The sequence below is a fragment of the Lingula anatina genome, chromosome 7, assembly GCF_051362555.1.
Source record: "Lingula anatina isolate TDL-2025a chromosome 7, LinAna3.0, whole genome shotgun sequence".
In the NCBI taxonomy this organism is placed as follows: Eukaryota; Metazoa; Brachiopoda; class Lingulata; order Lingulida; family Lingulidae; genus Lingula; species Lingula anatina.
In genome coordinates this window covers 3,077,772-3,094,109 of record NC_141773.1, presented here as the reverse complement: position 1 = coordinate 3,094,109, position 16,338 = coordinate 3,077,772, and the positions used below count along the sequence as shown (strand labels likewise).

The 16,338-nt window shown below is 40.0% G+C and overlaps 1 protein-coding gene across 5 annotated transcripts; it reads left to right on the top strand.

The window, feature by feature from the left end:
- Window positions 1–511: 511 nt before the first annotated feature.
- LOC106165759 (monocarboxylate transporter 9) lies at window positions 512–15,762 on the top strand. Of its 5 annotated transcripts, none has more exons than XM_087017227.1 (7): window positions 512–1,000; window positions 9,050–9,298; window positions 9,687–9,830; window positions 11,010–12,041; window positions 12,326–12,616; window positions 12,955–13,080; window positions 13,435–15,762. In XM_087017227.1, the coding sequence occupies exons 2-7, from the start codon at window positions 9,058–9,060 to the stop codon at window positions 13,752–13,754; spliced, it is 2,154 nt and encodes a 717-aa protein (XP_086873353.1). In that variant the 5' UTR covers window positions 512–1,000; window positions 9,050–9,057; the 3' UTR covers window positions 13,755–15,762. The 5 variants fall into 5 exon arrangements, with proteins under 5 accessions (XP_086873353.1, XP_013399561.1, XP_013399560.1 ...); XM_013544107.3 differs by having other exon boundaries at window positions 512–1,272; XM_013544106.2 differs by having other exon boundaries at window positions 512–1,372.
- The last annotated feature ends 576 nt before the right edge of the window (window positions 15,763–16,338 follow it).

The following is a 16,338-nucleotide window of genomic DNA, read 5'->3' as shown; positions in this document are numbered from 1 at the left end:
GTGTTATTAGATGGAGACTGACCTTGAGTTTGAACTGGGATTTAAACTTTCGCGTAACTCTAGATAAACGGGCACCTGCTCTTTCACATTATAACGCCAGCGGAACCTAAAGAGCCACAATATACACTGTATAATATAGAAAGTAACGCGATAGCCAGTGCACTTGGAAGCGATACTTTGTTTACTTCCTGTCGTGTCACACAGAGTGGTCATTTGTTGTATATATAATATATATTACTTAATTTATAAAACACGTGTCAAAGGAATTTATCAAAATCTGTTTAACGGAATACAGTAATTAAGATATTCACTTTCCATGAGCATGAACACGTACACACCGTTTGTGAGAAAATGAGGCTCACATCAGCTAAGTGGTTTGACCCGAATTTGTTTATATATGCTCTCGGTGAATGACATAACATGTGAAGCACGCTGTCCGTGATATATGTGTGTCAAGGCATAGTGACGTAGCAGGAGGCAGGGCAGCAGCATTTGCATGTTGTTTATCTCATTTCTATGATTTGTGAGGGAAGTGTAACAGGCTGGAGTGATGACTAGTAACTTCGCACATTTATATATATCCAAGGTGATATATAATAAGTACATTTCAAGATTACATGTACTTGTAGCCAGGAGAGTGACGTCACAACTTGTTACTTACCAATCGCGCTGAAGACTATTTAAAGAATATACGGGGATATATATGCTCATCTCTGTAGCGTGTAGTATTTTATACGCTCTACCAGCAGGTCTCGCTGGAGCATGCGTTTTAGGTGCTTACGGGTTAGAAGTCCATTGTGTTTCTATTTTGACAACTTAGCCTGCGTTGAACGGTCAGCCAAGGGACATTAGACTAGCATATCGTGGAATTGACAGGTGGAAGACTGACTAGAAAGAGAGAGTTTACTTATATGTATAGATAAAGACATTGGAGATAACCGCTGCCTGTGTAGTTACCAGTCTGCTGATGCTGGATTTAGGATTTTGCATATTTGGACTCGTAAGAAACTTCGACTTTTACTTGGACGATCTTTTACCTTGAAGATTCGCGTGAGTTGCTAGGAGTATAGTTCGGTTGAGGTTGTTGCTCTTTGCAAAGGACAGAACAATTTCCTGAATTAAAATCAATGAAATGTGCTTAAGACGATGTAAAAACAAGATAAAACAAGACAATTGAGCTAGATGCGTGCGCTGAACATCCAAGGAAATAACTTAATGGTTTTTATGCAGAGTTGCTATTCTCACAGTATTGGGATTCGATTTAGAGACAAGGTAAATCGCTGATCTGGCGTCTTATAGAGTTTGACTTGTTTGACTTATTAACCATTGTTACGTGGGGGAAGGCAAGGATAAATTTTCGGATGAGATTTTGGTACGTATACCCTTACAGTTTTGCAAAAGATTGAAAAGAACCAAGTTTAACAAAGATAAGGCAATGGCTTTGGTTTTTACAGATTTGATAATCAAGTACTTAAGGTTCATGAGGATGTATGTATAGTTCAATTTAAGGATACAGATGGTTATTAATACTGAATGACGGAAAAACGCTTCCTTTCTCTTTGCTTTGCACACCGCTCGTCGGTTTTTAGTGAGAATAGTTCACGTACCGACATGCTCTCAAAGCGTTCAACACGTTAGACCTTTAAGTATCAAATAATCTGACCTCAACTGTATTTTATGTAGAGTCAGATAAAGAGTTGAATCCGGCGATCGTCACTATTTAGAGTTGTTTATATTACAACCTCGTCTCAGTGTCCTGATGCGACAGGTGTGGTGACAGAATATTAAATGACACGGTTGATCAGTGAGGTGACAACCTTTGGTTACAGGACACGGAGGTTCTCACCTGCTTTTGTTAAATTTAGTCAAATGTCAACGATAGGGCTATGTTGAGGTCAGGCTAAAGTTAGGGAGGCGACTAAAGTCGGCTTAAGGGAGGACAAACGCCCTTGGCGCTTTGCGTTAAGATTGTATTTCACGCCCGTTTTTACCTCATCTAGTGGCTTCTAAGCATACGTTGTATGAATACACTCTGTACTTTTGCCGTTTCTGTTCATGTACACCCAAGGTACATTCTACCCTCCGTGCGTTCATATTTATAAAAGTTCTAACATTGGACGTTGGAATTCGAAATAGTTTAACTATTTAATCAATATGAAGATACAGTTTAAAGCCAAACCCGACCTCAAACATTTGGCTGCCACGTTTCATATCTGCAATGAAACAAAAAGCAAACAAACATAAATGTTGATAACATGTCAATGCCCTACAACTTAGGGCCTGCTTGACAAATCCGGTTTCACATAAATTTGCTTTCAAGTAGTTTGCGCGATAGAAGATATTCCGGTATTTTATTTATTTAAGCCATCCCTTGTTTGATTAACATTTTCAAAAGGTGTTTACAATTTTTTGCCCGACCTTGAAACCGTTATGACCCTTTATGATATGCAATTTGGACGCTGGAGGCGAATCTGACCAGTTTCAACAATCCAAACACCCTGCTTTCTTTTGACGAGGGCTTTCGGTTGAGAGGAGTTGCACTTCCAGCACCCAGAAATTCAGAGGTCAGTGGATTCTCCCCTCTTCCATCGGCATCTCAATATGCTGTTTCCAACTGACCGTACAGAGAACCGGTGTCCAGTATCTTTTGAAACCCAGAGGTTTTACCCGAGACCCGTTACAGCAAGCTTTTGACATAAACACGTCGGGGCAAACAATTGGTATGACGTAGAACGGGTTTGGGTTTCGATCCTCGATGTCAGTTTACATAAAAGATTTAACATGGCATGTGGTCTTGTCCGAGCAGTAAACAAGTAGTGGGTTACATAACTATCAGAATTAGCGGTTTGTTATTAAATCGATCGCTCCACATGTAGGTCATTTTCATTGAGTATATGACTTGACTTGATGGAACGAGATTCTGTTTCTTTCTGGAATTACCAGTGTCCAAATGGAATGCGTCTGTAAAAAAAACACGTTTTGTATTGAAAGATATCTTTGTTGGCATATTTTCATTGCTAGATATATTATCGAATAGAATACGATCTGTGTTTGTATGGCCATGCTTAACATATGTCGGAATTAACAAATCTGCCAGGTCGCGTTGACATTATAGCTCAAATAATGAATTCACAGGTCGTTGCCATAGCAACGTGAGCAGTGTGATTTCAGGCACCCTTTGGTCAGTTCTGAATGTCAGTAATCATGACCAAAATAGTGTCCATTTTAAGATAATTGGATTGTTGTAAGTGAGGAGAAAGAGAATGAAAAGAACGAAGAAGTTTTATTGATCTTTTTTTTTCTTTATATAAGGTCTATGTGACACATCAATTAGGCAACATAAATTTGGAAGACTAGGGAAGTCAAAATAGAAAGACAAGACGCGGTCCTTGCTATAAATTGCAACGTGCCACTGAAACGATACCCGTTACATTAAAAAAATGCCAAAAGCAGTATTTGACTTTACTATTTTTCAACTATCTTTAAAAGTCCATAAACCATTTCAACTAAGAATAAAAGTACAAACCAGCATTTATCATTAAAACGGTGATATTTGTATAAGGGTAGGCATTTACGGAGGACAAAGCAAAACGTCATCCAAATGATACAATTAAAACCTCTATTGAATATACATCGGTTTATAATTGAAGTACAAAAACAGTTTCTTGGAATTTCATTCGTATTTGGCATGTGCTCTGTGTGGTAAATTTAATTCTCATGGTCGTCAGGGATAGGGGGCATAGGGGTGCTGGTGGCATAAAAACAATTTTTGTCGTTGCAAAACAAAAATGATAAGATAAAAAATCGCGTGGTTAAATAAGTGTCTTGTAGATTCAACATACGCTATCAAAATCTATGCCGTGTGGAACATTGATGCACATGCACCAACGCACGTTGGATTTTCACATTTATTTTATGGGTGTGTGCTGTCACGACCATCTTATGGAGAAGCGACTTCAGGATTTTACTAATAAAAACAGGACGCTTTAGCCTTATAATTTAAATTATTTCATGTTTCAGCGTGCATTAATTCTTTATAGTAACCACAAGTTTAGGTAAAATAACACAGGGTGATGATGGTCTTAAGTCCGAGCTCATTCCGCCGCTAAGCAATATGCGACCTTGAAATCGCCAGTTTTGAAGAAATTACATCACTTACGAGCGGAAAGCGCTGGCAATTACTCGCTGAATGTTTCAGAAGGGAGAACGCGTTATTGATCACTCCTCAAATGCATTGCAAATATCCTTGTAGATTTTCTCATAATTTCATCCGGAGCTTGTATTGACCTGGATGCTGAGAAGTTATTTTTATTCTCATTCCTCAGAAACCGCTCAACAACCGCGGCCTCTATCAGCGCGCACCTGTGTCGCCAGGTGGCAGCACTGTTGATTGGATCGTTACACACCTTTCACTGTTTCTCTCCACCGCTGTTCGATATTTGTTTGAAAAGAGAATTTGTTGGGATAGTCTTAACTTGTACTTAAAGGTCTGTTTACACGAGACAAGGACAATAATGACCAGGGACGCTGTAAAGCTGAAAAAACAAGAGATTGTCCCTTGTTCTACAATACGGGTCATACCCAGTGTCTATTTACCCGAGCTCTCCATGCCAAGGGTAGAATCATACGAGCCCGGCGCCCGGGGCTCAGTGTGTACTTGTGGAAAATAAAGTCACTATCTTGGGAGATCATTGCACTTGTCGCTCCCCGAGGTGAGCTTGTTTACTTGGGCGCCCGCATTCAGTCATGAGACCCTGCCTGTCACACGCGATTTCCCGGCTGTTTATTTCAACTTGTGCAACAGCGGTGGCGATGGCCCATTTTGATATGCAGAAAAGAAGTCATGGTGGTGGTTTCAGCGACTGTTTGAGGTCACTCATTTTTCAGTGGGCATGTTTGCAGTTGTCACTAAAGATGTATTGCCGTTATGCGATGTGAATCTCTGCTCTTTAAGACTTAATAATCCATTACTAATACGATCGAGGCATGTACATTGTATTAGGCCTCATGGACGTCATTGGCGTCCTTTCTTGTTTGCTCTGACAGGTTTTACAGTTACAACACAGTTCAATAATTCAGATATTTAAAATCGAGCGTAGTTTGCGAGTCATTCAGTTCATTGCAAGATGTTTATTCATTTACTGATGTCTGCAAAAGCGGGTTTTTATGGAGTCAGATTTTATTTGTCATATAACAACAACACGAAAAGGACAAAATGAAAACGCGAGTTCTGCAGTGCGGCATGTGAAGGCCTACCCTGCGTTGGTGTACATTTGCACTTTTCGTTAAACGGCTTCACATTTTATTACTGCATTTAACACTTTCGAAATATTTTGTGGTTAAAACACCAGTTTTTCGTGATAATGTCAATCTTGGTGTTGGTGAAATTCTTGTGGTTGAAAGCGTGCATATGAAGTACCCGGTACAGAACTGCGGTTGGAGTTCAAAAACCTGTTCTTTGTTACTTTTGAGCACCTTGGCAAAACACAAGTCGCTCTTCTGTTCTTATTCCACACAACATATTTGCCTCTTCCTGTTAAATGTTACGTATATACCATGAATATAGTGGCATTTCAGATACACAGGCAATTCAAACCCGGCCCGGAAGACAAGGAATTCTCTCCAAGGAATTTATCCATTCCCCCAATTTTTTTTACACTGGATTCTATTAATACATAGTTGCCTTCCAAATAATTCGGGCAGTCTTTCGTTAATATAGGTTAACAAACTCCAGCCTGTATCAGACATCCGATGCCCTATGCTTTATCTTGATAGCCGAATGTCTTGCGTGGGCAATACGTATAGAATAGTGGATCCTTAGAAATATAACACTGGTGTCACAAGATTCTGTTTTTTCTTATCATAGCACAGTGTGTTTGTCATATTTGTCAATAAGAAGTAGAGCGGGACACATTGAGGTCAGGGTCGCTGTTGTCATCTTGTTGCCCCAGTAGAGTGTTTACCCCTGCCGTACGTAGACGTCCAGATGTCCGTGGGGGTTAGAGCTGGGCGCAAAGGCTCGTAGCGGCCCGCTTGAAAAGGTTGACGTCAAACGTAGAGTAGATGGTATAAAAGAGAAAGGTGTGTCAGAGATTCTAATGCAATTTTAGGTAACTCTGCGTGACTGTTTCATAACGCAACTAACGCATTTGAGAATACACACAGTCCGAGCTGAAGCTGAAGCCATAGCTGTATACAGTACGTATCATAATACACCACGTATGCTATGCTTTTTGTGCAGTTCATGATGGTACGTTGAGAAAGGCAATCTGTGATGTTGACGTGCCATATCTGTTGCAAATTTATAAGGTATCTCCTAGGGTTGAACAACCTGGTTATTATACACAGTGAGGCAAAAGAAACAGGCGTGATAGGGGAATGCACGTTCAAAGATACGAGGGGGGGGGAGAGAACACAAACCTACATTGTACATAGCATCGCTAATAACTCAGTCTTGTACTGTAATGTTGGAGTTATAGACAAATTCTTAGCAGATTGTAGTTCGTGTCAAATACGGTGACCAGCATATGAGTCATCGCGTTTAACGGCCAATGTTTAATTAGCTCACGAACGGGCTTCAACGCCTGCGTAGTTCTTGGCGTTTTGCAACTATGTTACGTTTAAGCCATATTGATTGGGTGTGTTACGCAAGAATTTTTCCATTAACTCGTTTTAGTTACACCTGTGAGTTGCAGCTAATCGTATAGCTAAGGTAATAGACATTGTGTATTAGTATATGTTTTCATGGTTGCCGTCACGCACCACTTGTTTAATGTTATAATTAAATTAAGAGATATTTTGCCATCATCTTAATGACGTCATTTTGTTAGAATTTATTTATTTAATTATTTATTTATTTATTTATTTGTTTGTTTGTTTATTTAACAGCTGCTGGCTGTACAAATATCGACACGCACGGTGACCGCTTTTGATTTCGTCAAGTGGCAATAGTTTGTCGCAATAAGTAACACCTAATGCATTTAGTTGGTATCTGGGGAGAACACTCCATTAGATAAGGATGACCAGTTTAACTCAGTAGAATGGAGTGCACGAAAGGGTGCCCACGTTCAAACTTTTTTCGACCTTGTGTAACTGCGGGCTTGACCACCGTCACCTCGTCCTTTCACTGGGCACAAACCGGGTGTACTATGGGGGGTTCACCCCGTCCAGTCCTATTGTTCCTTTGACCAGATTATCCATCCATCGGTTCAACGTGGACATTGGCAAAAAGGGGATCATTAAGCGCTTCGGTGGACTCCTATAGATACAGAGATTAGAGAGACGTAGAGCAATTTGTTGAGGAAGAGCAATTTCTTTACAGATGAGGGTGCGTTGACATTGTCGTGGAATCGGTGCGTCAAGTGAACATTGGTCTTTTCATGCGGCCATTGTTCATCTTTCTAGGTCTGATCGAGCCCTGTTTGAAAGTGCTGGGATTGGCAGAAAGACGCAGCAACGGCTGGCCCTCTTTCTTTCAATATCTCGAAGGTTAATAAACTCTACAGGTGGGGTGCTTACAAGAGGGCTTTGTAGTTAGTGTAACTACACCTTTATCTGTCCCATTGTGTGTCTCTTTCTCGTTGACTTGACGAAAATGATTGGCCTTGACTAGAAAAAAAAAACGACAGCACGGCACGTATTATGTTAAATACGCATCACATGGATAGCGACCTGGAAGGAGAGCGAACAACGTAATATAATTTGGTCTCAAAAAAGACACGCGACACGAGTGGCTACCAGTCGGTCAGTGCGTCCAGAACTGGACAGGTCGGAGGCAGAAGGGGGTGGCGTATCCAGCTGGACTTAAGTTACATGTGAAATACTGCCACAGGGTAGAACAACCAAGGGTAAGGGCGTAAGGAGGCTTTTACTAATTTACGATACACAGACACTAGATTTAGACATATTTTTCTTTGGCATCAACATGGAATTGTAGTTCAGTTTAAAAATTGTAATGGCGTTTGTACGTTTTCATTATGTACCGGGTACTAAGTATAGAGTGCAATCGTCGTTGGTATGTTGTATTAAGTTTACAAATGTCGAGCAGCTGAATGTCACCATTAGTTATAAACCTAGCTAGGCACTTTCGGAAAAGAGGGGCGTTGAGGTCAGATACTTAATTCTAGTGATATATATATACACTGATATACATACGCACGTGTCTGGATGTGAAGGGTGCGCAGAATGCAGAACGAGAGAGCGAGAGAGTTACGGGCACTGTAGATGCACAACCCTGGATAGGTTGCCCCAGATTACAATTGTGTGAGCAGCTAGCGGACGTACACGAGTTATGTAGATAGTTAATACACATGTATATACGAAACTGTTAGACAACCGAGTTATATCGATGTTGGAACGGACTTTTCCTATTCTCGTGGACTGAGGGCGAAGTATCCTGTAAGTAATTCAGCTTAGGGTCGGTGGATTTAGTCCATGTGGCACAACCTCAGTACTTAGGGTTTGATACCAATCAGATTAGTACGGCCACATAATGAACTCCATTATGGACGGAGGTGCGTGTATAGGATTCCGTGCACGGTAGCTATATATATTAGTTTTTTTATGTTATGAAACTGAATTCAGACAAGGTTCATATAGGTGAAGTAGACCACGGTAACGGCACGGGTTCAGGACAGTCAAGTTGTGTGTTAAAAAGTGACCTGACCATCTTGTCACTTGTGCGTGTCCTTAGCTATTTATTTTCAATATTGAAAATGATATAGAACGGCTTAAGACTTGTCAGAAACGGTTATATATAATTTTTTCTCTCTCTTGTGTGTAGTGTTTTATTTCAAGTTAAATGCATTGTTGGAAATAAGTTATTTTAAAATGTGATAATGGCAGTTTTAGATCCAATTCAGTAGCTTGAAATGTTTGATAGATATTCACGTTACCTCCTATAAAATGTCACAACATTAAACGTTTAATTTTTCAGAATCGAACACGGATGTCACCAGGGATGTTACATATAATTGAACGAACGAAATGATCCGTAACATAATATCCCTGGAATATATTTCATTAAACTTTTTCTGTTTCTGTTTTCCAGAATAGAACATGGGTGCTAAAAGGCGGGTTTTTGTGGACGAAGATGCGGAGGTTCCAGGCCCCCCCGTACCCCCTGACGGAGGGTGGGGGTGGGTGGTGGTGGCGGCGTCCTTCATGTGCAATGTGGTGGTGGACGGCGTGAGTTTTTCCTTCATGATCTTCATGTTGGAGTTCATGCATTATTTTGAGTCGACGGCCGAGCAGACGGCCTGGGCCGGCTCCTGCCTCACGGGGTGCTATCTCCTTATGGGTGAGTAACGCTGGCGCCCTCTTTCTGACCATAGTGACGTTTTTGTAAAAGGAATCAATTTCACGAGTCAAGAATGTCGTAGATGCAGATGGAAATGTATTTCTGCATTGTGTCCACTTTGCATCCTTCTATACGTACTTATGTGATTGGTATATCTCTTGGTGGTTTTCTTTTTCACAAAAAAAAAAAAGAAAAAAAAAGGAAACTCATCAACTCGTAAGTATTAATAATAATTTATTCTGTTTTTAATATTACACATTAACATTATTGGATGACTATACTACTTCGAATAGAAGTGGTTGTTTACTAAAAAATTAAATAATTCGACATGACAAATAAAAAACTTGATATGATGTCATCAATTAATTTTCTTTCTCTTTAATTTCAGGGCCCATCACGAGTGCGCTGGCGAACCGTTACGGGTGCCGTATGGTGGCGATATCCGGCGCCGTGATGGCGACCGTGGCCTTCCTCCTCAGTACGCTGACCACCAACTTAAACTGGTTAATTCTTACATACGGAGTTATTGGAGGTGAGGCGATGGCATTAATTTACTCTCTGGCCAAAGGGTGCGCTAGTAGGCTCTTACAAATTTTTGAAAGTAGTGTGATTTTGTGCAGTATTTTAGGGGGAGCTGACATAACATAGCAGGATTAATTGACAATGAACTGTTGTCACTGTTTTTTGTGCTGTTTGCATTTTTACATAAGGATTTATTCTTAACATTTTGGACCAAAAATATTGGCTAGTTCTAGTTGAGTTATACATTGTAATCTTAGTCGTAATGCCTGTTCGCTTCAAAGGATGCACATGCGCCCCCTTGTGTGATTTAGGTTGGTGATAGGAGCTCTAGCCATGTAGAATAAGTTCCTCTGAAGAGTAAATTTAGTTAGTCTTTGCAGGGAACATGTAGTTGCCTTTCATCCACACATCCTCTCTCATTTGTCCTTCATCCCATGCTTAGTAACCAGCCACGTTTTGAACACGCACCCAGCACTCACAGTTTAAAAATACGGCAATCAAAAAAGCCAACAATACATCATTTGATCACCCAGCTAATATTCTGCGGGAAAATCCGGCTAACATGTGCAGGCTACATTTGTACATGACCTAAGTATTGGTAAAGCAAACGAATTAAGTGCTTAATTCTCAAGCGCCCCGATTTTAAAGAGCAGATCTAGCTGCATTATGAAAAAAGCCCAATTACCTGTAGACAAGATATAAAAAGGCTGTAAAATCCAGGGTCCAGTGAGTGGAGAGAGAGCTCTCGTGTTATCCTGTCAGGGTCGTTGGTTTCTCCTGGAAACCGGTTTAATGTACCGCCACTATCGTAATATATCATGCCCTTTGAATGCATTCTTGGCGGGCATGGGTTTTTTTATGTTCTATATACATGTAGCATCATCTGTCAATTATTGGCCAATGATCGTACTTTAACGTGGAGTGTGTGAGAGTTCCCCGGTTGCACGTTTTATGTGGTAATTTGGGAGGTTTAATGACCGTCGATTACTAATATATGTATGTAGATGCATTACTACACGTACGGTGTGTGAACAGATTTGGATTGTGCCATTAATTACGGCCGCCACTTATCTAGAAATAGAATACGGTTTTAGCAGAAAGAAATTGTTCGCAAGACAAACAGCACGTATTATGTTATGGTTTGATAAGATGAAACTTTTTGCTAATAAAAACCCTTTAATTTTTCCAGGCATCGGGTTTGGCCTAATCTACCTCCCCGCCATCGTGATAGTGGGGTTTTACTTCGAGAAAAAGAGGGCGCTGGCCACCGGTATTGCAGTGTCGGGATCTGGGGTCGGAATCATTGTTTTTCCAATGCTCTCTAGCAAACTCGTCAAGGAATACCACTGGCGAGGTGGACTCGTACTTGTAGCAGGGATTGTCTTGCAGATCGTGATTTGTGCCGCCCTCTTTCGGCCACTAGACGTACCAAAGCGCAAGAAAAGGAAACCAATTATTATTTACCGTGGCAATATTATGACAAAACTGATAGCGGAAAAGAAAAGGCAAAGGACTATCTCCACGCATTCTTTAGACAATACAATTATCACAAAAGACAACAGATTGATTCGAAATAAAGACTTGGTGCAGCTTATCATCGCTGTCGATGAAACGGTTCACAAAAAACCTAAACCCAGACCCTCAATTTTACCGGTAAATCCGGCGGACGTTAGTCTCAGTTGTACGGGACAGATGAATCGGTCAGTAGCAATAAAGAATAAACCACTGGTAGAGGTCCTTGAACGAAGTCGGTTTTATTGTACACCTTCTGGTTTGAACCCAGGAAGCACTATGTCGCTACAACCACACATGTTGACTTATAAATCCTCGGATGACGATAAGGAGATGTCGCCATCTAGCGGCTATTCCAGCACGCAAAGTCTTCCAAGCGGCAGCCAACAGCATGCGTCTTCCGAAACCGAAGAAATTTGGCAACAGCACGGGGACACATCGGAAAACCCAGAGGAAGAAGAGCAACAACGGGAAGACATGGCACGGCCTCTCTACAGGAGGGATATTTTCTTCAATGGCAGCGTGGCGCACCTTCCACAGTTTCAGGCGGCTCACAATGATCTGCAGCAGTATCTAAAGAGTGTCACACACGTGCCTGTGGTGCATCACAATCCCATATTTGATGTCATCAAGGAGATGTTGGACCTGTCATTGTTCAAGAACATCACTTTCCCTATCCTGTGCCTTTCTACGTTGTTGAGTACGATGGGTAAGTGCAGCTCCAAAAAACTCCGTCGCTAGCTTTCTGTATGAGTCTTGGTGCTTGAAAATAATGACTGCATTTAAATCTTACTATGAGAAATAAAATCATCTATTTTCTAATAATTCAACGGCAGAGCTAAGATATTGTGACTGCTAGTTCTAGGTAACTTACTCGTGAACGTTGGAAGATGGAAACTTGCAAACATTTTAAGCTCGAAAACGCTTTCCTTCTTGTGTATTCATTTCGTGAGTTGTTGTGTAATCAAACATTAATTGGTTATATATTTTCAGGTTTTTTCATCCCTTACGTGTTCGTGCCAATTATGGCGATACAACAGGAGATCAAGTACGAAGAAGCCGTGGAATTCATATCCTGGATGGGCGTGGCCAACGCCATAGGGCGGGGCCTATCTGGTGCCGTGTCGGACCGCCCCTGGGCAGATTCACTCAAAATCTACGGTGTTTTCCTCATCATTGCTGGAGTCATGACTGCAGTGTGTCCGAAACTCAACGACTTGTTCCCTTTCTGGAGTATCTATACGCAATTTGTGGTCTATTCAGTGGCCTTTGGGCTTTTTACAGGTAGGTGTCCATTTCCCCCATGTTAACTGCTGTTATTATAACCATTACTATTTGGGTAGAAATAACTTGTAACTGTGTATTGGATTTAGTGTTATAAAATAGCTTTGTCACGTTTCTCTTTTTTAACCCCTTTTATATTTTTTTTTTTCTTTTTTTTTTTTTTTTTGTGGTTCATAACTCTGTTCTTCTATGTCAGCCTCTTTTGTGTCTTCTCGATTAGTGGTTTTGGTCTCTATTTTTAGCCCCTTTTGTATTATAGCAGTTAATATTTCTGTACGCTTTTTTATCACCTCCTGTATTATTGCGGTTAATAAGTCTGTTCTCTATTTTTATTTCAGCCCCCTTTGTATCATTGCGGTCAATAATTCTGGTTGACCTCCTGGGACTGGACAAGTTGACCAATGCATTTGGCCTTCTCATACTTCTCCAAGGAGTAGCGGCCATGGTGGGAACGCCTATTGCTGGTAAGTGATAGCCCCTTAATTCTTTATCATTGAAATGAAAAATACATCTCGTTAATCCGCGAAAAACAATGTCATATATGATAATTGAGGAGGTAGTTGTATTGAATATAATATCGCGGTGGTTTTTAATCGGAGATAATATGAACTAACAAAGAATAGTGCAAAAATTAGAAAATGGTATTCTTGTAGCAATTTTGGTGTAATTTTGGCACGCTGGGGTCCAAATGATCTATGTCGACTTGATTAATAAAAAGAGAGCATTAGCGCAGAAATATATTCCGCTTTCATTTATATTTTTACCAGTAAATGGCGACTAATGAAGCTAATCCCCAATTTGTTGTTCTTTAATTACAGGTAAGATATTCGACAGCAGCGGCAGTCTGGACGATGCATTTTACGCCGCGGGGACTCTTATCGCGCTGTCCGGGCTCTTGGTGCTGCCACTGAGGATAATTAGAAACTGGGAACTCTCAGACAAAAAGAAAAGGGGAATGGAATACACAGACGGTTATGGCAAAATAGAGAAAGGCGAGTGTTCCGGTGCCGCAGCCCCAGTTCACATTACCATTCAACTTCCTAAAGAACATCTGGAAAAAATGCAGGGTCTCTACGTGCCGCAAGAGGGGGAAGTGAAAGAAGTGGAAGTGCTGTTATCCAAGGAATCCGTCATGTAAAAAAACGAAGGTGCCTGCAAGTTAAACGTAGTGACACAAAGACGTTTTGTGAGTCGGGTGGTTCTTCCACATTTTATTGCCTGTGATGAAGAACCAGATTTTCTTTACAGCGTGTCTGGCCACAAAGCCGCTTCGATTGAGCAAGAACCTATTTCAAGTGTTCAATGGCCACCTTCAAGTGTTCAGAATAGATATTTAAAGCGGACATTTCAGTTGGAGTGAAGCGAAATGCTAACGTTCTTTTTGCATTTTCCTCACAGCACAATGACGTATATTTTTTGGCCTCCAATGAGGTCATTACAGGGCGAGAGGTACATTATTGAACAGACGTTATGGAGGTTTACGTCGAAACGTTGTGCAACCGTTGGTTGCTGCTCTCCTATAAGGAGTACAAAGATGTCAAACAACATTTTTATTCACAGAGCGCCAATGATAATATTTTAAGGTTGGATAAAAATGCCTCTAAAATTAGGCACATTTATATGTATTGTTATAATTGGTATACGACTGTATAGGTGAAAACCACTGCCATATCACCGTATTCTGCTGGACGGAATATGCCGAAATAGACCGAATTCACTCGACTTGTTACGAAGTGTGATTTGCCAAAGTATAAGGGGTTAGGGGTTCGGGGGTGTGGGTTTGGGGGTTGAAGTTGAGTGGGAGGGGGGTGATTCTCGCAAGCCAGAATGCGGTGATACTTTCATTAATATCTAGTTAACAAAAGTTCATGGAAAGACCATTAGTTTTCGTATACGCCACAGTATACTTTTCTGATATTATACCAATTATGTGGTAGTATCCTTAATTTTGTTTTGACATGTTATATGTTAGTACTTCGTTAAGGAATATTTTTTTTCTAATCATACTGATGTTGAGGAGTATATGTAGCCATAACCTGTTAAAAAGAAAACAATTTGTCGGATATTTTATTTCACAAAGGTGCTCCTATATGAACAAAAAGAAAGAGAAAAAATGGGGGATTATGTAGAATAGATTCCACTTCTAAAGGGACAGCAGTAGCAAGACTTATGGTGAAGTCGACATTTAATGATTTACCACACTTATGTGTACATTATTATGTATAGTTTATTTCACAATGATCTCATTTTCTGTATTATGTTGAAGGAAGTGCCCGAGGGTAACATTGCATTGATGTCCATTGAACGTAAAATTCTCACTTTATTCTAAGGTACTCAACTGAACGTGGCACGAGCTCTCAGTGTCATAAAAGAAGAACTCTTTCTTATTCCAGTGCTCGCGCAATCTTATCAACCAACACGATGTGATGCTCTAGGTGTCAGAGCGCCCTCTTTTGTATTACGATTTTAAAATTTATTTCATTTTTTAATGAAGTTTAAACTTCAGTCATACTCAGTGGCGATAGTTTGGTCGTATATTTTTTCCATTACCTGTTGCCTTTGAATCTGTACACAATTACCAAAAGCATGCCATTAAATGCTCTTTTTTTTGCACTTGGTAAAAAAAAGACCAAGTGGATGAATTATATTTGTATGTATACTTGTGAAGGCCTTTAACAAACTCATGGTCGCATAACATAATGAGTATGTCACATTTTTAAAGAAAAATCCAATGCAATTGTTACTCTGGATGTTGATGGTATTTTAACCATGTTGTCGTGACACACAACAGGTATAATTTTAGTCGCCAGTTGGCGATTTTGTTCCCAACAGGGTTATATATAAACAGAACATGGGGAAACCTGTTCAAATGATAAAAAAAAACTGAAAGATACATTGCGTTTAACCAAAACAGTGAGGCGTCAAGAAGCACCTACATATATAAAGTACATTTTGTATATTTGTAAACTAGTTATTATCAATGTCATTCTGTCAGTCCATTTTGCCATTTGTATATCAGAGTCGCCAGCCATTTGTCATGCATCAAAACTATTATTATTATCTGTTACGATTATGAATACCATAAAAGTATAAAATGAAAACAATGAAAAAATAATCCAATAAAAAATTCAAAGATACGATCCTTATCAGCGTTGCGAGTTGTTTTATTGTCTGCTGCAAATGGTGGAATTTTCATTGTTTCTTCCTCTACTTATTTGCATATCATAAAGATAATGAAACGCGCAAAATATACCGGGACTGATAATATCATTTAGAAATTTATAAGTTGAAGATAAACATGTAGTCTCATCCACCCACATATGGGATTTGGTTGCATTTTATGCATTTATTCACTTTACTTATATATTTACCCATTCACTCATTTATTTTCCGCTAGGGGGGTATATTATTTTCAGCGGAGTTAAAGAACCCATTTTATAATCAATCAATCATATCGACCGCAGATTTCAATCACTACCCCCTCCCAGACTGGGGGAGGGGGTTGTTCCATATTATTACAGTATTTTAAATAGATTTCTCTGTAATTTGGACCTTTTCGTGGAAGGTCTGCAACGCAATTCTCTGTCACGTACAGTAATCTGAGGCCTGCTTAATTGTTAACTTAACTTAAAATGTTCTGGTCTATAAATAGTAATAAGTTAACTTTTTTCACCCTCTCTTTCACAAACGTTAAGTACTGTGGTAATTCTACCAAGGTTCAT